The sequence below is a fragment of the Myodes glareolus genome, chromosome 6 (assembly GCF_982192425.1).
Source record: "Myodes glareolus chromosome 6, mMyoGla1.1, whole genome shotgun sequence".
NCBI classification, from domain to species: domain Eukaryota; kingdom Metazoa; phylum Chordata; class Mammalia; order Rodentia; family Cricetidae; genus Myodes; species Myodes glareolus.
Genome location: NC_142031.1, coordinates 27,091,489 through 27,108,265, shown reverse-complemented (window position 1 = coordinate 27,108,265; position 16,777 = coordinate 27,091,489). Strand labels below are relative to the sequence as shown.

At 37.5% G+C, this 16,777-nt stretch overlaps 1 protein-coding gene across 7 annotated transcripts in view; it reads left to right on the top strand.

Annotated features, from left to right (window-relative positions):
* Window positions 1–16,777, top strand: part of Exoc6b (exocyst complex component 6B) — a 459,484-nt gene that overhangs the window by 256,620 nt on the left and 186,087 nt on the right. Inside the window, exon 19 of one of the 7 annotated variants that reach the window (XM_085690548.2) lies at window positions 9,172–10,605. The exons of the other annotated variants lie outside the window; for them this stretch is intronic. Within the exon in view, the coding sequence (XP_085546674.2) occupies window positions 9,172–9,189 (18 nt within the window). The 3' untranslated portion in view covers window positions 9,190–10,605. Of the gene's footprint in view, window positions 1–9,171; window positions 10,606–16,777 lie in introns of those variants that run through there. 7 annotated transcript variants of the gene reach the window in all.

Genomic DNA, 16,777 nt, shown 5'->3' with positions numbered 1-16,777 from the left:
TAAATTATAAATTACATGCCTTTTGCTCAAGGATTAAAAATTAATTTTTAGATCTTATGTATAATTGAAAGTAATTTGATTATTTAAAAAAATCAAGCTGGGTGGTGGTGGCACATGCCTTTAATCCCAGCACTTAGGAGGCTGAGGCAGGTGGATCTCTGTGAGCTTGAGGCCAGTCTGGTTTACAAGAGCTAGTTCCAGGACAGGCTCCAAAGCTACAGAGAAATCCTGCCTCGAAAAAAAATAATAAATCATAAGTTACTATGCTGAGATTATGAAAAAAAAAACCCAAAACATTGGGTAAAAATTCTAATTTCTTTCCCTACATATTTCTTGTGTTTCTATAAGCTGGAAACAATTTTTAAATGACAGAAATTTTTATTGGTAAAATGCCTTCCATTCTAGTATTTGTAGTATTCAAACTCTGTGTACCTTACATTATCTCATATGGCTTCTTAAAACAACTTGTGTGATAAATGGGCAGTGAGTATTTTCTTTACATGTCAAATGGAGAAAGAAAAGCCTAAAGTAATCTTGCCCTGGTTCAAAAGTAACTGTTACTCTTCTGTCTTGCATAACAGTGACTACCACTATTTCAGAAGATGCTAGATACCAAGTCTTGCATGAAAGACCTTTTCATACCTCTCTACCAACTCACAGCTATCTCTGAGGCACACTAAACTATGTTGAACATTGCCGTAATTTAAATGACTTTTCCTGTGGGATTCCCTGGATTTCTATTTAATATTAGTACATAAAGTTTTGGTTATTATGACCAAAACATTTCCCAGTAGGGAAAATAAATTATAGTAATGTCACTATAACGTATGAACTCAGTCAGTGGAGATTGTGTGTGTGTGTGTGTGTGCATGTGTGTATATGTGTGTGTCACTTGTTAGTGAGTTACTTATTTCTAACTGCGGTAACTCCTTATCTGACAAATTATGTGGAAAGTCTCTCATCTCGCAATAATGATTGTCTAAGTGGACCCACTCCCTGTGGCTCTCTGTGAACAAAATAGGGAAAGTTCTAGGGTCCTTGTGAGACAAACAGGCATAGCCTTTAGGATATAATAATAATTTTCTTCATATTAATTACATGGGGAACCAATGTCCAAAGAATTTTCTTTTTTTTTTTTGATGGGGTTAAATAACAGATTTTCTAATGATATCTCTGCCTGTCAATAAATTGGTTTATGTTTCCTGTTTCTGCACTTTACCTAGAATTCATTGAGCAGCAGATTAGCTCCCTGTCCACGTGCTGCTAGGCTTCCAAGTTTAATCACTCACATTCCTTAGAGGGTTTGTGTTTCTTTACAGAGACTTATGTGTGTTGTGCAATTACTTAGCAGTGTTTTCCCAAGAAAATTCCTGTTACTAACAGTAGTTTCTGCTGTTTCTGGTAGTTTACAGCCAGTAGTCTTTGGCCTCTTTAATGATACCAACCTTTAAACCATACCTTTTTCTTAGAGTTCATTTAAAATAATTTGACTAATCTTGACTTTGGTCATGATATATGGCAGAAAATTAGCAGAGCATGGAGTTTGAAGTAGATTCCTGTAGCTGTAACTTTGTGTCAGACAAGCAGCTTCATTGAGAAGGCCCAGTAGGTGAGATAACCTCAGCCACTTTAGTATCTCTGCTGACTGATTGGAACACTGGGATGCTCCTCAAGGTGCTGATGTGCCAGGGCTCTGAGTGTTATTTGAGAACAGGACACTGGGGCCAACATTACTGATAAAAGTAATGTAACATTACTGATAAAAGTTAAAAACCTTAACTGTGTAGTAATAGGCACACAGGTCTGTTGACTGAGTTTTCTGTCCTGCCCGGTCCCTGCAGTCATTAAGTCCCAAAGAAATCACACAGAGGTCTACATTAATTATAAACCGATTGGCCCATTAGCTCAGGCTTCTTATAACTTATATTAGCCCATTTTTGTTGTCTATGTTAGCCACATGGCTTGGTACCTTTTTTTGGTGAGGCAGTTACATCTTGCTTGCTCTGTGACTGGGTCAGGACTGCAGACCAAGCTTTCCTCTTCCCAGAATTCTCCTGTTCTTGTTGTCCTGCCTCTACTTCCTGCCTGGTTGTCCTGCCTGTACTTCCTGCCTGGCTACTTGTCAATCAGCATTTTATTAAAATATAATTGAAAGAATACATACCATTGTCCCACACCACAGGTCCATAAATTATAACACTATTAATCTGGATAGTATATATTTGTGAATCTTCTTTTATGGCTTTTGCATTATATCCTTGGAAATACTTCTAATATGATGTCAAGAAAAAGCAGAACAAGCTTTATAAACAGATTACAAATGTATGAGGTCCCTCAAACTGTAATTATAGAAAATCTCTGCATGAAGTATAAAAAGGTAAGATATTGGTGGCACATTTTCTTATTTTTCTTTAAAATTTATAACATATATATGTATATATATATGTATATATATATATATATATAGTTTGTTTTGAGACAGAATTTCGCTATGTCATCCTGACTGGCTTCAATTTACAGATATCTACCTTCTTCTGTTGGAATGTACCACCATACATGGCTTATATTTCTTTATTCTTGGAATTCAGATATTTACACATTTACATTTTTAAAAAGTTACAGATTTTTATAGTCCCTCTCATTTCAGGTTTTCTTTTACTCATACATCATTTGAGTGAGAAGGGAAAATATCTCCATTTTCAACTCTGTCAGGTTCCAGCCTCCTACATTGAGCCCATTATTGTCTACTAAGTAAATCGTTGTTGACACACAGACTTTGTAAAGACAGATATATCATTGCTTAAGATAATGTAAACCATGTATGTGGAAATAGAATTCAAATAGAATTTTTCTAGTTCCTGTGTATGCAGAGGCCATTCTCTTTTTATATGGCAGACAAATTGCTTTTCACTAAAATTTAAGATGTTAGAAACTAGTATGGTGATGTGTGATGTGAAATTGAGGTTTCCTAGCAGATTTCTAGAGGGGGGTCTTAGAAACCTGATCTGTAGTACAGTAAATGACAGCTGAGGACAGCTGGTGTGTGTGGTGATGTGGATGAGATCTTGGAAGAGTTGGAATCATTGTCACTCTTCTAGTGTAACACCCAGATGTTCTAGATGGGTCTCTCAGAATCTCTTCAGAAAGCAGTGGCTTCAGCAGAGTGTATCTGTTAACTGCTTGCAAGAATACTATGCTTGTGTGGTGTGGTGTGCTCCTTTTCTTTAAGGTCACTTTTTGTCTCCTTCACCAACTTTTGCTTTTTTAAAAATATAATTCAAGGCCCATTTTCCCTATAAAGTCTTTCCCAACCTCTTCCTTTTAAATTTATATATATTTCAGCAAGTGGTGATAATGTTTTTTTTTTCACTGCTGGAAACAATATATTATCTTTCTCCCTGTAGTAATTACCAGAGTTGTAGAAATTCTTTGAGAAAATGTGTCTTAGACTTTTTAATGTACCCAATATAGAGCAGGTACCCAACAAATGTCACAAGACTGGATGTGTCTCACCGGGAATATCGTTAGCTACCATCATTTGATGTTTTCTACTCTAGTTCCACCTTTTTTTTTTTTTGCCAGTTTATTTTGCCTTGCAGTTCTATTTCAATGTGAGGGGACTGGAAGAACACTGAAGGGTATTGCAAGTTCTATCTAATGGAAGAAAATCTTGTTGCTGGGAACATTGCTAAAGACCATATTTTTTGCCTCTTTAATAAGCAGTAAATGGGAGTGATTAGGTTGGCTCTGGGGTGGCGGTGCACTTCACCGAGCTGCAGTGAGAGGAGCTTAAAGTTATGAGAACGAATTTGGCTCATGCCACTGTTCAGCTGCTCTCTCAGGGCTTATAGTTAGTTTTAATGTGGATTACTAAGTATTTAGAATACTTAGTAATCTAAACATGTAAGATACACCATTTGTAATCAGCACAGGGTGTGCAATCTCCTTTCTTGAATTATCAGATGAGGGCTCTTTGCACTTCAGCTTTTGTCTATGTATGCGGTCCAAGCTCTTTTAGGTAAAAAGTATGAAGAAAGGTAGGTGAGAGAGGGATTTTTTTGCCCTGCTGTACATCCCGGAAACTATCATGTCTTTTTTTTTTTTTTTTGGCTTTTTGAGACAGGGTTTCTCTGTAGCTTTAGAGCCTGCCCTAGAACTTGCTCTTGTAGATCATGCTGGCCTTGAACTCACAGAGATCCACCTGCCTCTGCCTCCTGGGTTCTGAGAATAAAGGTGTGTGCAACCACTGCCCAGTATGTAATACCATATTTTAAGAAGAGTTTATGTGAGGACATGTATTTGATATTTTCATAAAATGTAGTATAATCTGATTGCCTTTAAAGGATTCTTGTAAATGAATGATTTGTTATCTTTAACTGTTCTAAAATGATGGGAGAAAAACCCAAGGTATGTAAATGGAGACTGCTTGTTCATTCCCGGCTACCCAGACCCAAAATAATTATACAGAAACTATATTAATTACTGCACTGCTTTACCAATAGCTTAGGCTTTTTATGAACCAACTCTTACATCTTAAATTAATCTATTTCTATTATTCTGTGTATCTCCACAAGGCTATGGCTTACTGGGTAAAGTTCCAGTGTCTATCTCCTTCAGCAGCTATATGGCATCTTTCTGACTCCACCTTCTATTCTCCTCTATCTCTACTTGGAATTTCCACCTTGTTCTAGTCTGTGCTGCACTAGGCCCAAAGCAGCTTCTTTATTATCCAATGGTAATAAAACATAGTCACAGCATACAGAGGGGGAAATCCCCTCTGTTTTTTTTATTTTTTTTTATTAAAAATTTCCACCTCCTCCCACTTCCCTCCCCTCCTCCTTCACCTTCCTCTCCCCCCCTCCCCCTCTTCCTTCAGGCCAAAGAGCAGTCAGGGTTCCCTACCCTATGGGAAGTCCAAGGTCCTCCCTGTTCCCCCCAGGTCCAGGAAGGTGAGCATCCAAACAGACAAGGCTCCCACAAAGCCCGTCCATGCAGTAGAATTAAAGCCCAGTGCCATTGTCCTCGGCTTCTCAGTCAGCCTCCACCATCAGCCACATTCAGAGACTCCGGTTTGATCACATGCTCCATCAGTCCCATTCCATCTGGCCTTGGTGATCTCCCATTAGATCTGTCCCACCATTACAGTGGGTGAATGCACCCCTCGCGGTCCTGACTTCCTTGCTCATGTTCTCCCTTCATCTGCTCCTCATTAGGACCTTGGGAGCTCAGTCCAGTGCTCCAGTGTGGGTCTCTGTCTCTATCTCCATCCATCACCAGATGAAGGTTCTATGGTAATATGCAAGATATTCATCAGTGTGGCTATGGGACAAGGCCAGTTCAGGAACCCTTTCCTCTGCTGCTTAAGGAATAAGCTGGGGACATCTCCTTGGACACCTAGGAACCCCTCTAGAGTCAAGTCTCTTGCCAACCCTAAAATGGCTCCCTTAATTAAGATATATACTTCCTTGCTCACACATCCACCCCTCCTTCATCCCAACCATCCCATTCCCTCAAGCTCTTCCCATCCTCCCCTTTTCCCTTCTCTCCCCCCATCTCCCCTTATCCCCACCTCACCCCCACCCCCGTGCTCCCCACCCCTGCCCAACAATTTTGTCAACTTCCAATATCCAGGAGAATAATTATATGTTTTTCTTTAGGTTCACCTTCTTATTTAGCTTCTCTAGGATCACGAATTATAGGCTCAATGTCCTTTAATTATGGCTAGAATCCACTTATGAGTGAGTACATACCATATTCCTCTTTTTGGGTCTGGGTTACCTCACTCAGTAAAGTGTTTTCTATTTCCATCCATTTGCATGCAAAATTCAAGATGTCATTGTTATTTACCGCTGTGTAGAAGTCTAAAGTGTATATGTGCCACACCTTCTTTATCCATTCTTCTATTGAGGGGCACCTAGGTTGTTTCCAGGTTCTGGCTATTACAAATAGTGCTGCTATGAACATAGTTGAACAAATGCTTTTGTAGTATGATTGGGCATGTCTTGGGTATATTCCCAAGAGTGGAATTGCTGGGTCCTGAGGCAGATTGACTCCCAGTTTCCTGAGAAACCGCCACACTGATTTCCAAAGTGGTTGCACAAGTTTGCATTCCCACCAGCAATGGATGAATGTTCCCCCTTACTCCACATCCTCTCCAGCATAGGCTATCATTGGTGTTTTTGAGTTTAGCCATTCTGATAGGTGTAAGATGGTATCTAAGAGTTGTTTTGATTTGCATTTCCCTGATCACTAAGGAGGTTGAACATGACCTTAAGTGTCTTTTGGCACTTCTGTTGAGATTTCTCTGTTCAGTTCAGTGCCCATTTTTTAATTGGGTTAATTAGAGTTTTAATGTCTAGTTTTTGAGTTCTTTATATATTTTGGAGATCAGACCTTTGTCTGATGTGGGGTTGGTGAAGATCTTCTCCCAGTCAGTAGGTTGCCTTTTTGTCTTAATGACAGTGTCCTTTGCTTTACAGAAGCTTCTCAGTTTCAGGAGGTCCCATTTATTAATTGTTGCTCTTATTGTCTTTGCTACTTGGATTCTACACAAGAAGAGATCTCCTGTGCCCATGTGTTGTAGACTACTTCCCACTTTCTCTTCTATCAGATTCAGTGTGGTCAGATTAATATTGAGGTGTTTAATCCATTTGGACTTGAGTTTTGTGCATGGTGATAGAAATGGATCTACTTTCATTCTTCTACTGGTTGACATCCATTTATGCCAGCACCAGTTGTTAAATTTGCTTGCTTTCTTCCGTTGTATGATTTTTAGCTCCTTTGTCGAAAATCAGGTGTTTATAGGTTTGTGGATTAATATCTCGGTCTTCGATTCGATTCCATTGGTCAACATCCCCGTTTTTGTGCCGGAAATCCCAAGTTTTATATCATGTTTGCCTACATGTGTTTGGTTGTAGTGAATCTATCTATCTATCTATCTATCTATCTATCTATCTATCTATCTATCTATCTATCTATCATGTTTCCTTTAACTGTTGTATATCTCGATAACTCCTATGGAGTATAATTTTAGGATTAAGAGGGGACAAGACCTTTAAATGGGAAGCTGTCCTTCATCAGACAAGTAGGTCCTAGTTCTACCTCTCAGGAAATTTACTGTAAGCCCTTTGAAAGGATGCCTTCTTCCATGTATCTTTCTTAGATATGAATGTAGATTCTCAGTTGAATTGTGCACCATCCTGTAGTACAATTAATAAAAACCCAGAAATAGATACTGGGTTTCAACCTGAAGATCTGAAAAGCAAAAGAGGTAAAGCCACTAGAGAGCTCTTACCTCTTTGAAATCTTCAGACTGAAAGAGAGCAAGTTCCTATCTCATTCCACCTTTTATTTTTCTCTAGTGCTGGGATGGAAGGGGCTCACCACTACACCGAGTCTTTATTTCTAATTACTGTGGCTGCTAGGATTAAATGTATGTGCCACTACTGCCTGGCCTATATGGCTGACTAGTGTAGCTGTTTTCCGTTCTGATCTTCAGGAAAGTTTTATTTACTAAAATGCAAATGAATAGTTTTTTATCTTAAATAAAAAAGGTTATAACTAATATAAGAAAACTATATACAATAAGTACAATAACTATACACAGTATATACAGGCAGTAAATATGTCAGTAATGTCTAATCCATTTGCATTTGTCAAATTCAGGCAAAATACTCCATATCTATCCTATCTTGGTAAGTCCAAAGTCTTGTGCCTACTTTACTTTCTATGACAACTTACTTTCTGCATCAGGTAAACCAGGAAAACTATAACTATCTAGTCTTCAACTCCCTCAGAGACCCATGAAGGAAATAATACTAATTGTATCAGCAGGAAGCGTGAGCAAATGACTTCCAAGAAATGTGAGAAATGACATAAACAGTTGGTTGCCTGGATAGTCATCCAAAATTTCTCTGCAACATTGGAGCATCCATCTTCAGCTTACAGGCCTAGAATATCTGACAGACTTTTCTATGAAACAGAGTTTTTAAAGTTCTGTCTCGCCTTGTCTGCCTGTCACTTTTTCTTTGTGTCCTGCTTGCCCGTTATGAGAACATACTGTCAACCATCGAGGAAAGGGGACTTTCTTGCCTAGTTGCTTACTTTTTCAGCAAATAAAGCAAATTCCATTGATATGCCCATCATTTTCTCTGAAATAGATTGGTGCTGACAGGAGGCAGGCATGTCTCATTTCATAAGAAAAAGTATTATTAGAACATCTTAAATGATATTCTGTGGACCTCTGAGGTATTTGAAGATGACCTGTTTGTTAAAATATGCCTTTGTTTGGGTGCTGAAAATATACCTAATGTGGTAACAAGTTCAATTATTTTAGGCGATTAACAACTAACCTGCATTTTCTTATTGTCTTAAACAGTTGATAATAATGATTTTCAAAGACTAAAACATTGCTAAATGAGTTGTATATGTACAATACCTTGAACCAGAGTAGAAATGTACCGTCAGGGTCCTGTGGCAGCCTGGACCATAAATTATTTCTCTGAACCAGACCCCAACATAAACTATCTCTCTCTGGACCGGTTTGGAGGTGTGGGAACAAAGACACAATTTACCTGGCTTCATCAGGAGGGAGATTCTCATAGATCCCTCATGAAATCCTGAGTTCTCATCCTTAGAAATTCCTCAAACAGCTTTATATATCAAAACATAAACCGAGGGGCAAAGTCATTAGCATTCTGTTTTCTAGGTAACCAGGTGAATGACTTTTAGTCAAGTTCACCTCTACCTAAGTCTCCTCTGTCACATTTTCCTGTTCTGTATGGTATCTCAATCACTTAGGCTTGAATTAGCATCTCTATTCAGGTATCCTCCAAATTACAGAGAAGGAGCAGAGCAACATCCTGACCTTTTGTTAGGTTAGCGACAGCCTGTCTGGAAGGTTACCTGACCACTAGATAGATACTGACTATGGCTTTAGAGCCTTGCTGCCATGCCATATAGAATATGGACCTACGATGTATGTACACTATATTCTAACAAAATTACTCTCAATTTTGTATCAACATACAAAATTTATATATAATATGCAAAATTCAATCCAGTGTAAAGCATTTAAAAGTAATAGTTGAGTCAATATAAAGCCAAAAGATTATGAGATTGGTAGCAATAAAATAGTTCTTAAATTTTTGTTTTTCTTTTGTCCTGTTTCAGGTGGCTCTTCTGACATGAGACAGAGATTTTGGATTTTACTTTAATAATCATGCTTGGGTTTAGAGAAGGAGAGAGCCACACTCCAACTCCAAAGTCAGCTTTACTATTTAAACTGGGACTACAAAAAAAGTGTTTGCATTATATGGTTATAAAGAACAGCAAATAAATATTTGGGAAGATTTATGAAATTTTACCCTGTTGAAAATGTGATATACCGATAGGCCAATTTTTACTTTTCCTTGAGATATTTTTTTGTGAATGATTTGTCCTTTTTCTTCAGATGTCTCATTTGCCCAGTAGTCTTCAGATTCCTTACCTGGATATCTTCATTCTCCTATAAAGATAAAAACAAAACCCTTCCCCAACACTAACTTTAAGGAGATTCTCTTTTGGCAAATTATTTCTGCTCAGATGAAAATCATTTGTTAGTTTTATATGTTATTTTAGATTGAACAGCCATAATCTTTAATCAACTATCATCTGTTCTCATTATTAGGTGTCTCTTGTTCAAATAGAATCTCTATCAATTTTGATGGAATCCATAGCTTTTCTTCTGTAGAAACAAAAGCAAAACCCCTTTCCCAATGTAATACATGTCCTTGTTTCCATTCTGAGGTCAGACATCTTTAAAGTATATCAGCTACTTTAATTCCATTGTTTTTTTTCTAGTATCCAATGTCTCCTACAGCTATTGTTCCTTTCTCATTAGCATTTAAAAAAATCAAAGTTAATAAAGCATTATGCGGTCTATTTCTAGGGGTATTTTTCATCCCTTTCTGTTTATTTTGCATATCCTTTAGAGTTCAATTTGATCTTTTTATAACTGCCTGCCCTGTAGGATTGTATGGAATACCCGTGATATGCTTTTTATTATAATAAGCAAAAATGATTTTATTTTGTTAGAGACATATGCTGAAGTATTGTCTGTCTTTATTTGTACATGTATACTTATGATGGCCATAACTTGTAGCAAATGTGTGATTATTGAATCAGTCTTTTTTGAACTCAAGGCAGTTGCCCATTGAAAACCAGAATAGGTATCAATGGTGTGGTGTACATATTTTAGTTTTTCAAATTCTACAAAATGGAACACATCCATCGGACAGATTTCATTCCTTTGAGTCCCCTTTGGGTTATTTCATACAATAGTAGTATTTGATTGTATAAAGAATAAGTTGGACATTTCTTTATAATTTCTTTGACTTGTCATGTAATCGCAAAGAATTTTCTTAAACCTTTGCAATTGATATGATGTTTTTTAAATGAAATTCTGAGACATTCAGCACATTTACAATCAAAAGTTGATCAGTTTCTGCATAATCTTGTGCTAGAGGACCTGGGACACCTGTATGTGATTGGATGTATGTTATGTATATGGGATGATGCCTATTTTTGATGATATCTTTTAACTGAATAAATCGTTCAGCAATCTCAGTTTGTAAAACAACTCTTTCTGCATTTTGCAAATTGGTATTGAGAGGTTATTTAAAATCTTTTAGTTCCATTAGAATAACATGTAATTCTGACTTTTGGGCAAAATCATAAGGGCTTTAATCCACTTTACTTAAAATTTCTTATTTGTAACTTGCCCTTTATGATTTATTTGCATTACTTACAAAATATTGACACAGGGTGGGGCTGTTTAACATTTTCTGTGGTTATAGGAACCTTTCATATAGATCTTTAGCAGACTGAGAATTATAAGTAGTCACTGTTTAGGCAAAATTTTCTCTTTTTCTTGTAAAGGTATATTGAAGAAACAATCTTTTAAATAAATAAGAGGCCTTCTTTTAGGCAATAGAGAAGGCAAACGAGTGTCAGACTGTAGAGAGCCCATTGGATGAATCACCTTATTAACAGCCCTTAGATTTGTTACCATTCACCATATTCCAGATTTTTTTTAATGGCAATACAGGAAATTTCCAAGGACTGGTTGATTCTTAAATATGCCCAGCATCTAGTTACTCCTATACCAGCTGTTCTAAAGCTTACAGTTTCTCTGTTGTTAAAAACCTTTATTTAATCCATACATGTTTGTTTGTCAGCCTTAGAAATACCTGAAACTATTATGCCCTGTTTTTGTACAACTGAATGGTCGCTCACTGTTCTTTTTAAATCCTTCTCATATTTTCCCCAGAAACATACGTTAATTTATGGCTCATTTATAAGATTGGGGGAATGTTAATCTGAGTATTTTGTTGCCCTAACAAATCATGTCCCAAATTCATTGATATGTTAGCCACATGTGGTTTTAATATTCCTCTCTGTCCTTCTGGTCCTATACATTCAATACTTCTCATGCTCTGCTTTACCTGAGATAAAATTTTTGATTCTAAAAATTGAACATTTACATTCTGAAGAGACCAATTTGGATCCTTAAATTCTGATGGCATTATTGTTAAATCTACACCTGTGTCTACCAGACTTTCAATGACAAAATCTTTTATTTGTATTTTTAATTTTGATCTTTGTTCTTTTATAGAAGTTTGACAAAATATTTGCTTTATGATTTCTCCTGAATTTTTTTGTTCTCTCTTTTATATTTGTTCAATTATCTAGTGCAGTATGGTTTCTTACTATACGCATTAGGTTCTTTAATTGCTCTGAGAAGTTTTCTCTTCGAAGGAAGGAAACAACTGAACCAGATTTGGCATGGTGCCGGAGAGAGGGAAAATATAGTGGTATATTGTTTGTGTTTTAATAAATAAAACTTGCCTGAGGGTCAGTGCAAAGCATCCATATAGGCCAGGCAGTGGTTGCACACACCTTTAATCACAACAGCCATGCTAGTTAGCCATAGCTGCTGAGTTGTTGTGGTGCATGTCTTCAATGCCAGTACTAGAGAGGAATATAAGGTGGGATGAGACAGGAACTCACTGTCTTTCAGTCTGAATATTTCAAAGAGGTAAGAGCTCTTTAGTGACTTGACCTCTTTTGCTTTTCTGATTTTCAGGTTGAACCCCAATATCTGTCTCTAGGTCTTTTCTAATCGTGCTATACCAACCATGGGTTTTCCCCCCAAGACAAATATTGTTGATGCTATGTTGACCAACAATGTAAAGTTTGCCTGTTACATACCTCTTATGTCCCTTGTAGTTAGTTATAGTTGAGTCCCCCCCCTCAAAAAAATGTATTGTGGTTTTTGTTTGCTTTTGCTTTAACAAAAGATTTTTATTGTATGTGTTTATGTATGAGATAGGGGTAGGGGGCTATGTACATGTGCATACAGGTCCTATGGAGGTCAGAGGCATTGGTCAAAGGAGAGAACTATCTCCACACACTCCCCTGCCCCCCCCCCTCTCACACACACACACACACACACATTCACGAATATTTTAGTTATCTCATAGGTATATCCTTTATCTACTCTTTCCTTTTGCATAAGAATAGGAATAATTCTTGCAAGTTATTTATGTCCATTTCCTTGAAAATGTCCAGAATCTTTCTAACCATCTGATGCAGATATCATGATATGTGACTTCTATTATAAGTTTTAGGAAATTTATTAGAAATTTGCAGTCTCATAAAGAACCAAACAAAGGGTAAAGATACCTTGCTTGCCTATTTCTTAAAGCAATTATATTAATACATTACAATAAAACAGTCTTGAGTTCATCATAAAATTTAAATGTCACTGCCACAAATTGCTAAGGTCTTTTATTTGATATCTTTCGTTTAGTTTTATATTTTGTTTGAAAGCATCTGAAATTTGTATACAAATTAAAATTTGAGTACTCTTGAGACATTGTCTGACTGAGCTAATCATGTTCCTGAGACGTCTTTTGAAAGGATGTGAAGAGCCCAGAACTACTGTAACCTTCAGCACCAATGTTATATTCTGTTCAGCCTAGACTGCTGGTATATATTGGCAATTTTTTATACAGATTAAAGTTGAATTTCAAAATGCTGATGTGTATATTCTCAGATCGTTTAGGATTTTCAAAGTAAGTGAAAAACAATCAGAAAGATGTGGAGGTTACATTTAACCAGGAAATAGCTTTAGAAACACAAGTGGTAAATAGCAGTTGTGTCTAGTTTTAATACTTCAGACACAGAAGAACAGAGATGGATCTCTTGGAGGCTCATGTCATACTGTCTTTAGCATCTAACCAACTTGATTCATAGCCAGTAGAATCTGATCAGGGATCATACTTGCCTTATAATCCTCAGTGATTTGGGAGTTGTTCATTATTGTAGTTTCAGTAAAGTTGAACTTGATTTCAGAATGGTTCGTTCTATTGTAATGAATACATGTACAACAGATACCTAAGCTATATGGTGTGGACTTTGTGGCTTAGTCACAAGCAGATGGTTTCTAAGATAAATCTTCCATGATATTGACACCTGCCTTAACTAGAATTCAGGTCATAGGGTATGTGGTTTCAGGGAAGGAATTTTGGAAATCAGTGGTTATTAGTGTTATTTATTTGGTTACTGTGTATTTCCTTTGACTAGTTATTACAGAACAGAAATGAGCCCAGAAAAATAATTTACTGGGTTGAACTAGGATATAAAAGACATTTTTCATTGGATATCTTAAGAATTTCAAGACATGAAGGGTTAAAGTTTGCAGCTGTCGGTTTCAACTGGATAGATGTATAATTGAAAATTTATTTGAATGTACAAAAGCTCATTGTATATGAGCCATCTATCAAAGACAACATTAGAGCTAAAACCAACAAATTTAGTTTAAATTTTGGAATCAATTGAAGTTCATACTTAGTAAATCCTTTCATTTTTGTTTGAAATGTCTCAGGAAGGGGTGGGGGTAGGGATAAACTGAGAGTAAATCTTCCCTCACACCCAGGAACTTGCAGCTAAATTTAAAGTAAATCATGTCTCAAATTCATGATAAGTTTTTGGAATAATAAATGACTGTAATCAAATAAATAAAAAGGTAGAGACCATGAGAGCTGTACTATCAGTAAATGTGTAGTGTGGTTAATGGGGCTGTGTCTGAGGAACATTTGTTTCTTTTCAGCCTCCGGAAAACAGTAAGCAGCCTGAGAAAGGGCTCAGCCTTCTGAAAGGAGAGAAATAAGAGAGGGAGGAGATAAAAGGTATGCAGAGAGGATGGGAAGAGAGAGGAAGGGCTTCACATATTTTATAATCTCTGTTGGTGGATCCAAAGATGGTCAAGTATAACAAATACCTTCCTGTCTAAATTAGGTTTTATTGTTATGAAACAACACTATGACCATGGCAACTCTTACAAAGAAAACATTTAATTGTGGTGGTTACTTTATAATTTCAGAGGCTCAGTCCATTATCATCATAGTAGGGAGCCTGGCAGCTGTAGGCAGATGTTGTGCTGGAACTGATAGTCCTATATCTTGACTTGGAGGCAACAGGAAGTTGACCAACAGTTTCTGAGAGAAGCTTGAACAAAAGAGTCTTCCTCCAACAGGACCACACTTCCTCATGCCACTTCTTTTAGGGGCTATTTTCTTCAAACCACCACAGGAGCCATTTTCTTTCAAACCACCACACTTTCTAAGCAATAGAACCAACCGTCTCTGAAAATAGTGGCCTACAAAGTTTTTGAGAATTAAATTAAGGAATATCCATGCATTGTAGCTTCTGCACAACAAAATTTCAGACATCTTAGACATGATTCACTATTGTGTGTTTTTTCATTCCTTTCAAACTCGAAATTTATTCCACTTATTTTATTCCAACTCTTTTATAATATATTGGTTAAATAGTAGGCAGTTCAGTACCCTTGGAAAAGAGGCTATATCATTTTGTTTGTTTGTTTTTGTTTTTCGAGACAGGGTTTCTCTGTAGCTTTGGAGCCTGTCCTGAAACAGGCTCTTGTAGACCAGGCTGGCCTTGAACTCACGGACATCCAATTGCCAACCAAGTGCTAGGATTAAAGGCGTGAGCCATCACTGCCTAGCAAGGCTACATCTTTCTTTTAAATGACTTGTACTTGGGGCTAGAGAGATGGTGAAGTAGTAAGGAACACTTGCTCCTGCAAAGGATTCAGTTTCAATTCCTGCATCACAGTTTACAGCCACCAGTAACTCCATTTCTAGATCTGTCTCACCCTTCTAGGCTTCATTGTACCAGGCACACACAGTGCACATACATACATGCAAGCAAAACTTTCATATACAGTAAAAACAAAAAACAAAACAACAACAACAACAAAAAACCCTCTGAAATCAAATTAAGTAAAACCTGTGCTTTATAAATCTTATGAATGAAAATAAATTGAAATTTATTCCCGGGCAATGCTAACGCATTCATTGGCAGCCCGTGATGGCAGTTCTACTGAATTTGTCCATATTGGGTTTCATGGTCTCAGTAGATGAAGACAACTGACCAGGTGTCTTCCTCAAGAGGGCACCAGATCTCATTACAGATGGTTGTGAGCCTCCCCGTGATTACTGGGAATTAAACTCAGGACCTTTGGAAGAGCTGGCAGCTCTCTTAACTGCTGACCTCCATAAAATTTGCATAGGAATTTAATGTTATCTCTTTAAGGGAATAGAAAGTGTATGCCTTTCCTGCTAAAAATAACCACTCCTAGCTACCAATAAGGTTGAAAGGTTAGTGTGAAGGAAAGACTGACAAGCTATGAGCAGCTTGCCAACAGGCTAGGCCTTTATTTTCAAGGAAATCTACAGAAGAGGACCACGTTAATACCAGAGCCTGTTCCCTTACAGGCTGGGTAGAAGGAGGAGGAGAAGAGGATTGAAATTTTTACTTTATGGCATGCAGTTGCCCATTGCCAGTGATTACCAGGGAATAGTGAGTTAAAGGTGACCAGGTCAGGCTGGCTTATCAGTTTAGTCACTTCACCTAGAGTCAAAGGCCTGAAGCTCTTTGAATTCAAGGCCAACCTGGTCTCTTGGGTGGATTCGGGCCAAGGTCACACAGAGAGACCCTACCTAAAAAGGTGTGTGTGGGGGGGAGTTAGCCTTTACTTTGCTCCGTGGTGCAGGGCAGGCAAGCAAAGAAGATACTTTAGTTCTGTAAACCAAATTACTGTGGTTATGGGAACAGTCTTCACAGTTCATAATGGCAGAGCTGTGCTATTGACAGGGCACTGGCTAACATTCCTGACCTTCGTTTTTATTAGATTGGTGTAAAGGGTGGGCATAGTTGTCATCCTCATAAGTATTATATTCTTGACAAGAGTTATGTCCTCATAAGGGCACTTAGGACATTGTCTGATAACAATTTTTGGAGGAGAAAAATGCTGTAAAGAGGGTCTGTCTTCAATGGCTTCCAAGCTTGCTAATATGCATATAGTTACATAATGTCCTTCTCCCAGGAATTGAAACCTATAAGTCATTTATGAGATGGACTTTGAGTGAGTCTAGCTGTCCCAGGTGACAGTGGGAGTGTGGAAGTTTTACACTGTCCACTCTTGATGATTATTAGATGTAGAGGACCATCAAGGGGACCCAGATAGACAGACTTAAGATTGTCACAGGACCATTTGAGTGTGATCAACTGTAAAGAAAAGGATACAAAATTAAGACAGCTTTTGAGTCTTGTGGTCCAGAGAGGACTAGCATCCCTACTGCGATTATTTTAGGTTTGATCCATTTCTTTGTAAAGGTCCAGAGGTCCAGTTTTAAAGCTGTCCACCAAT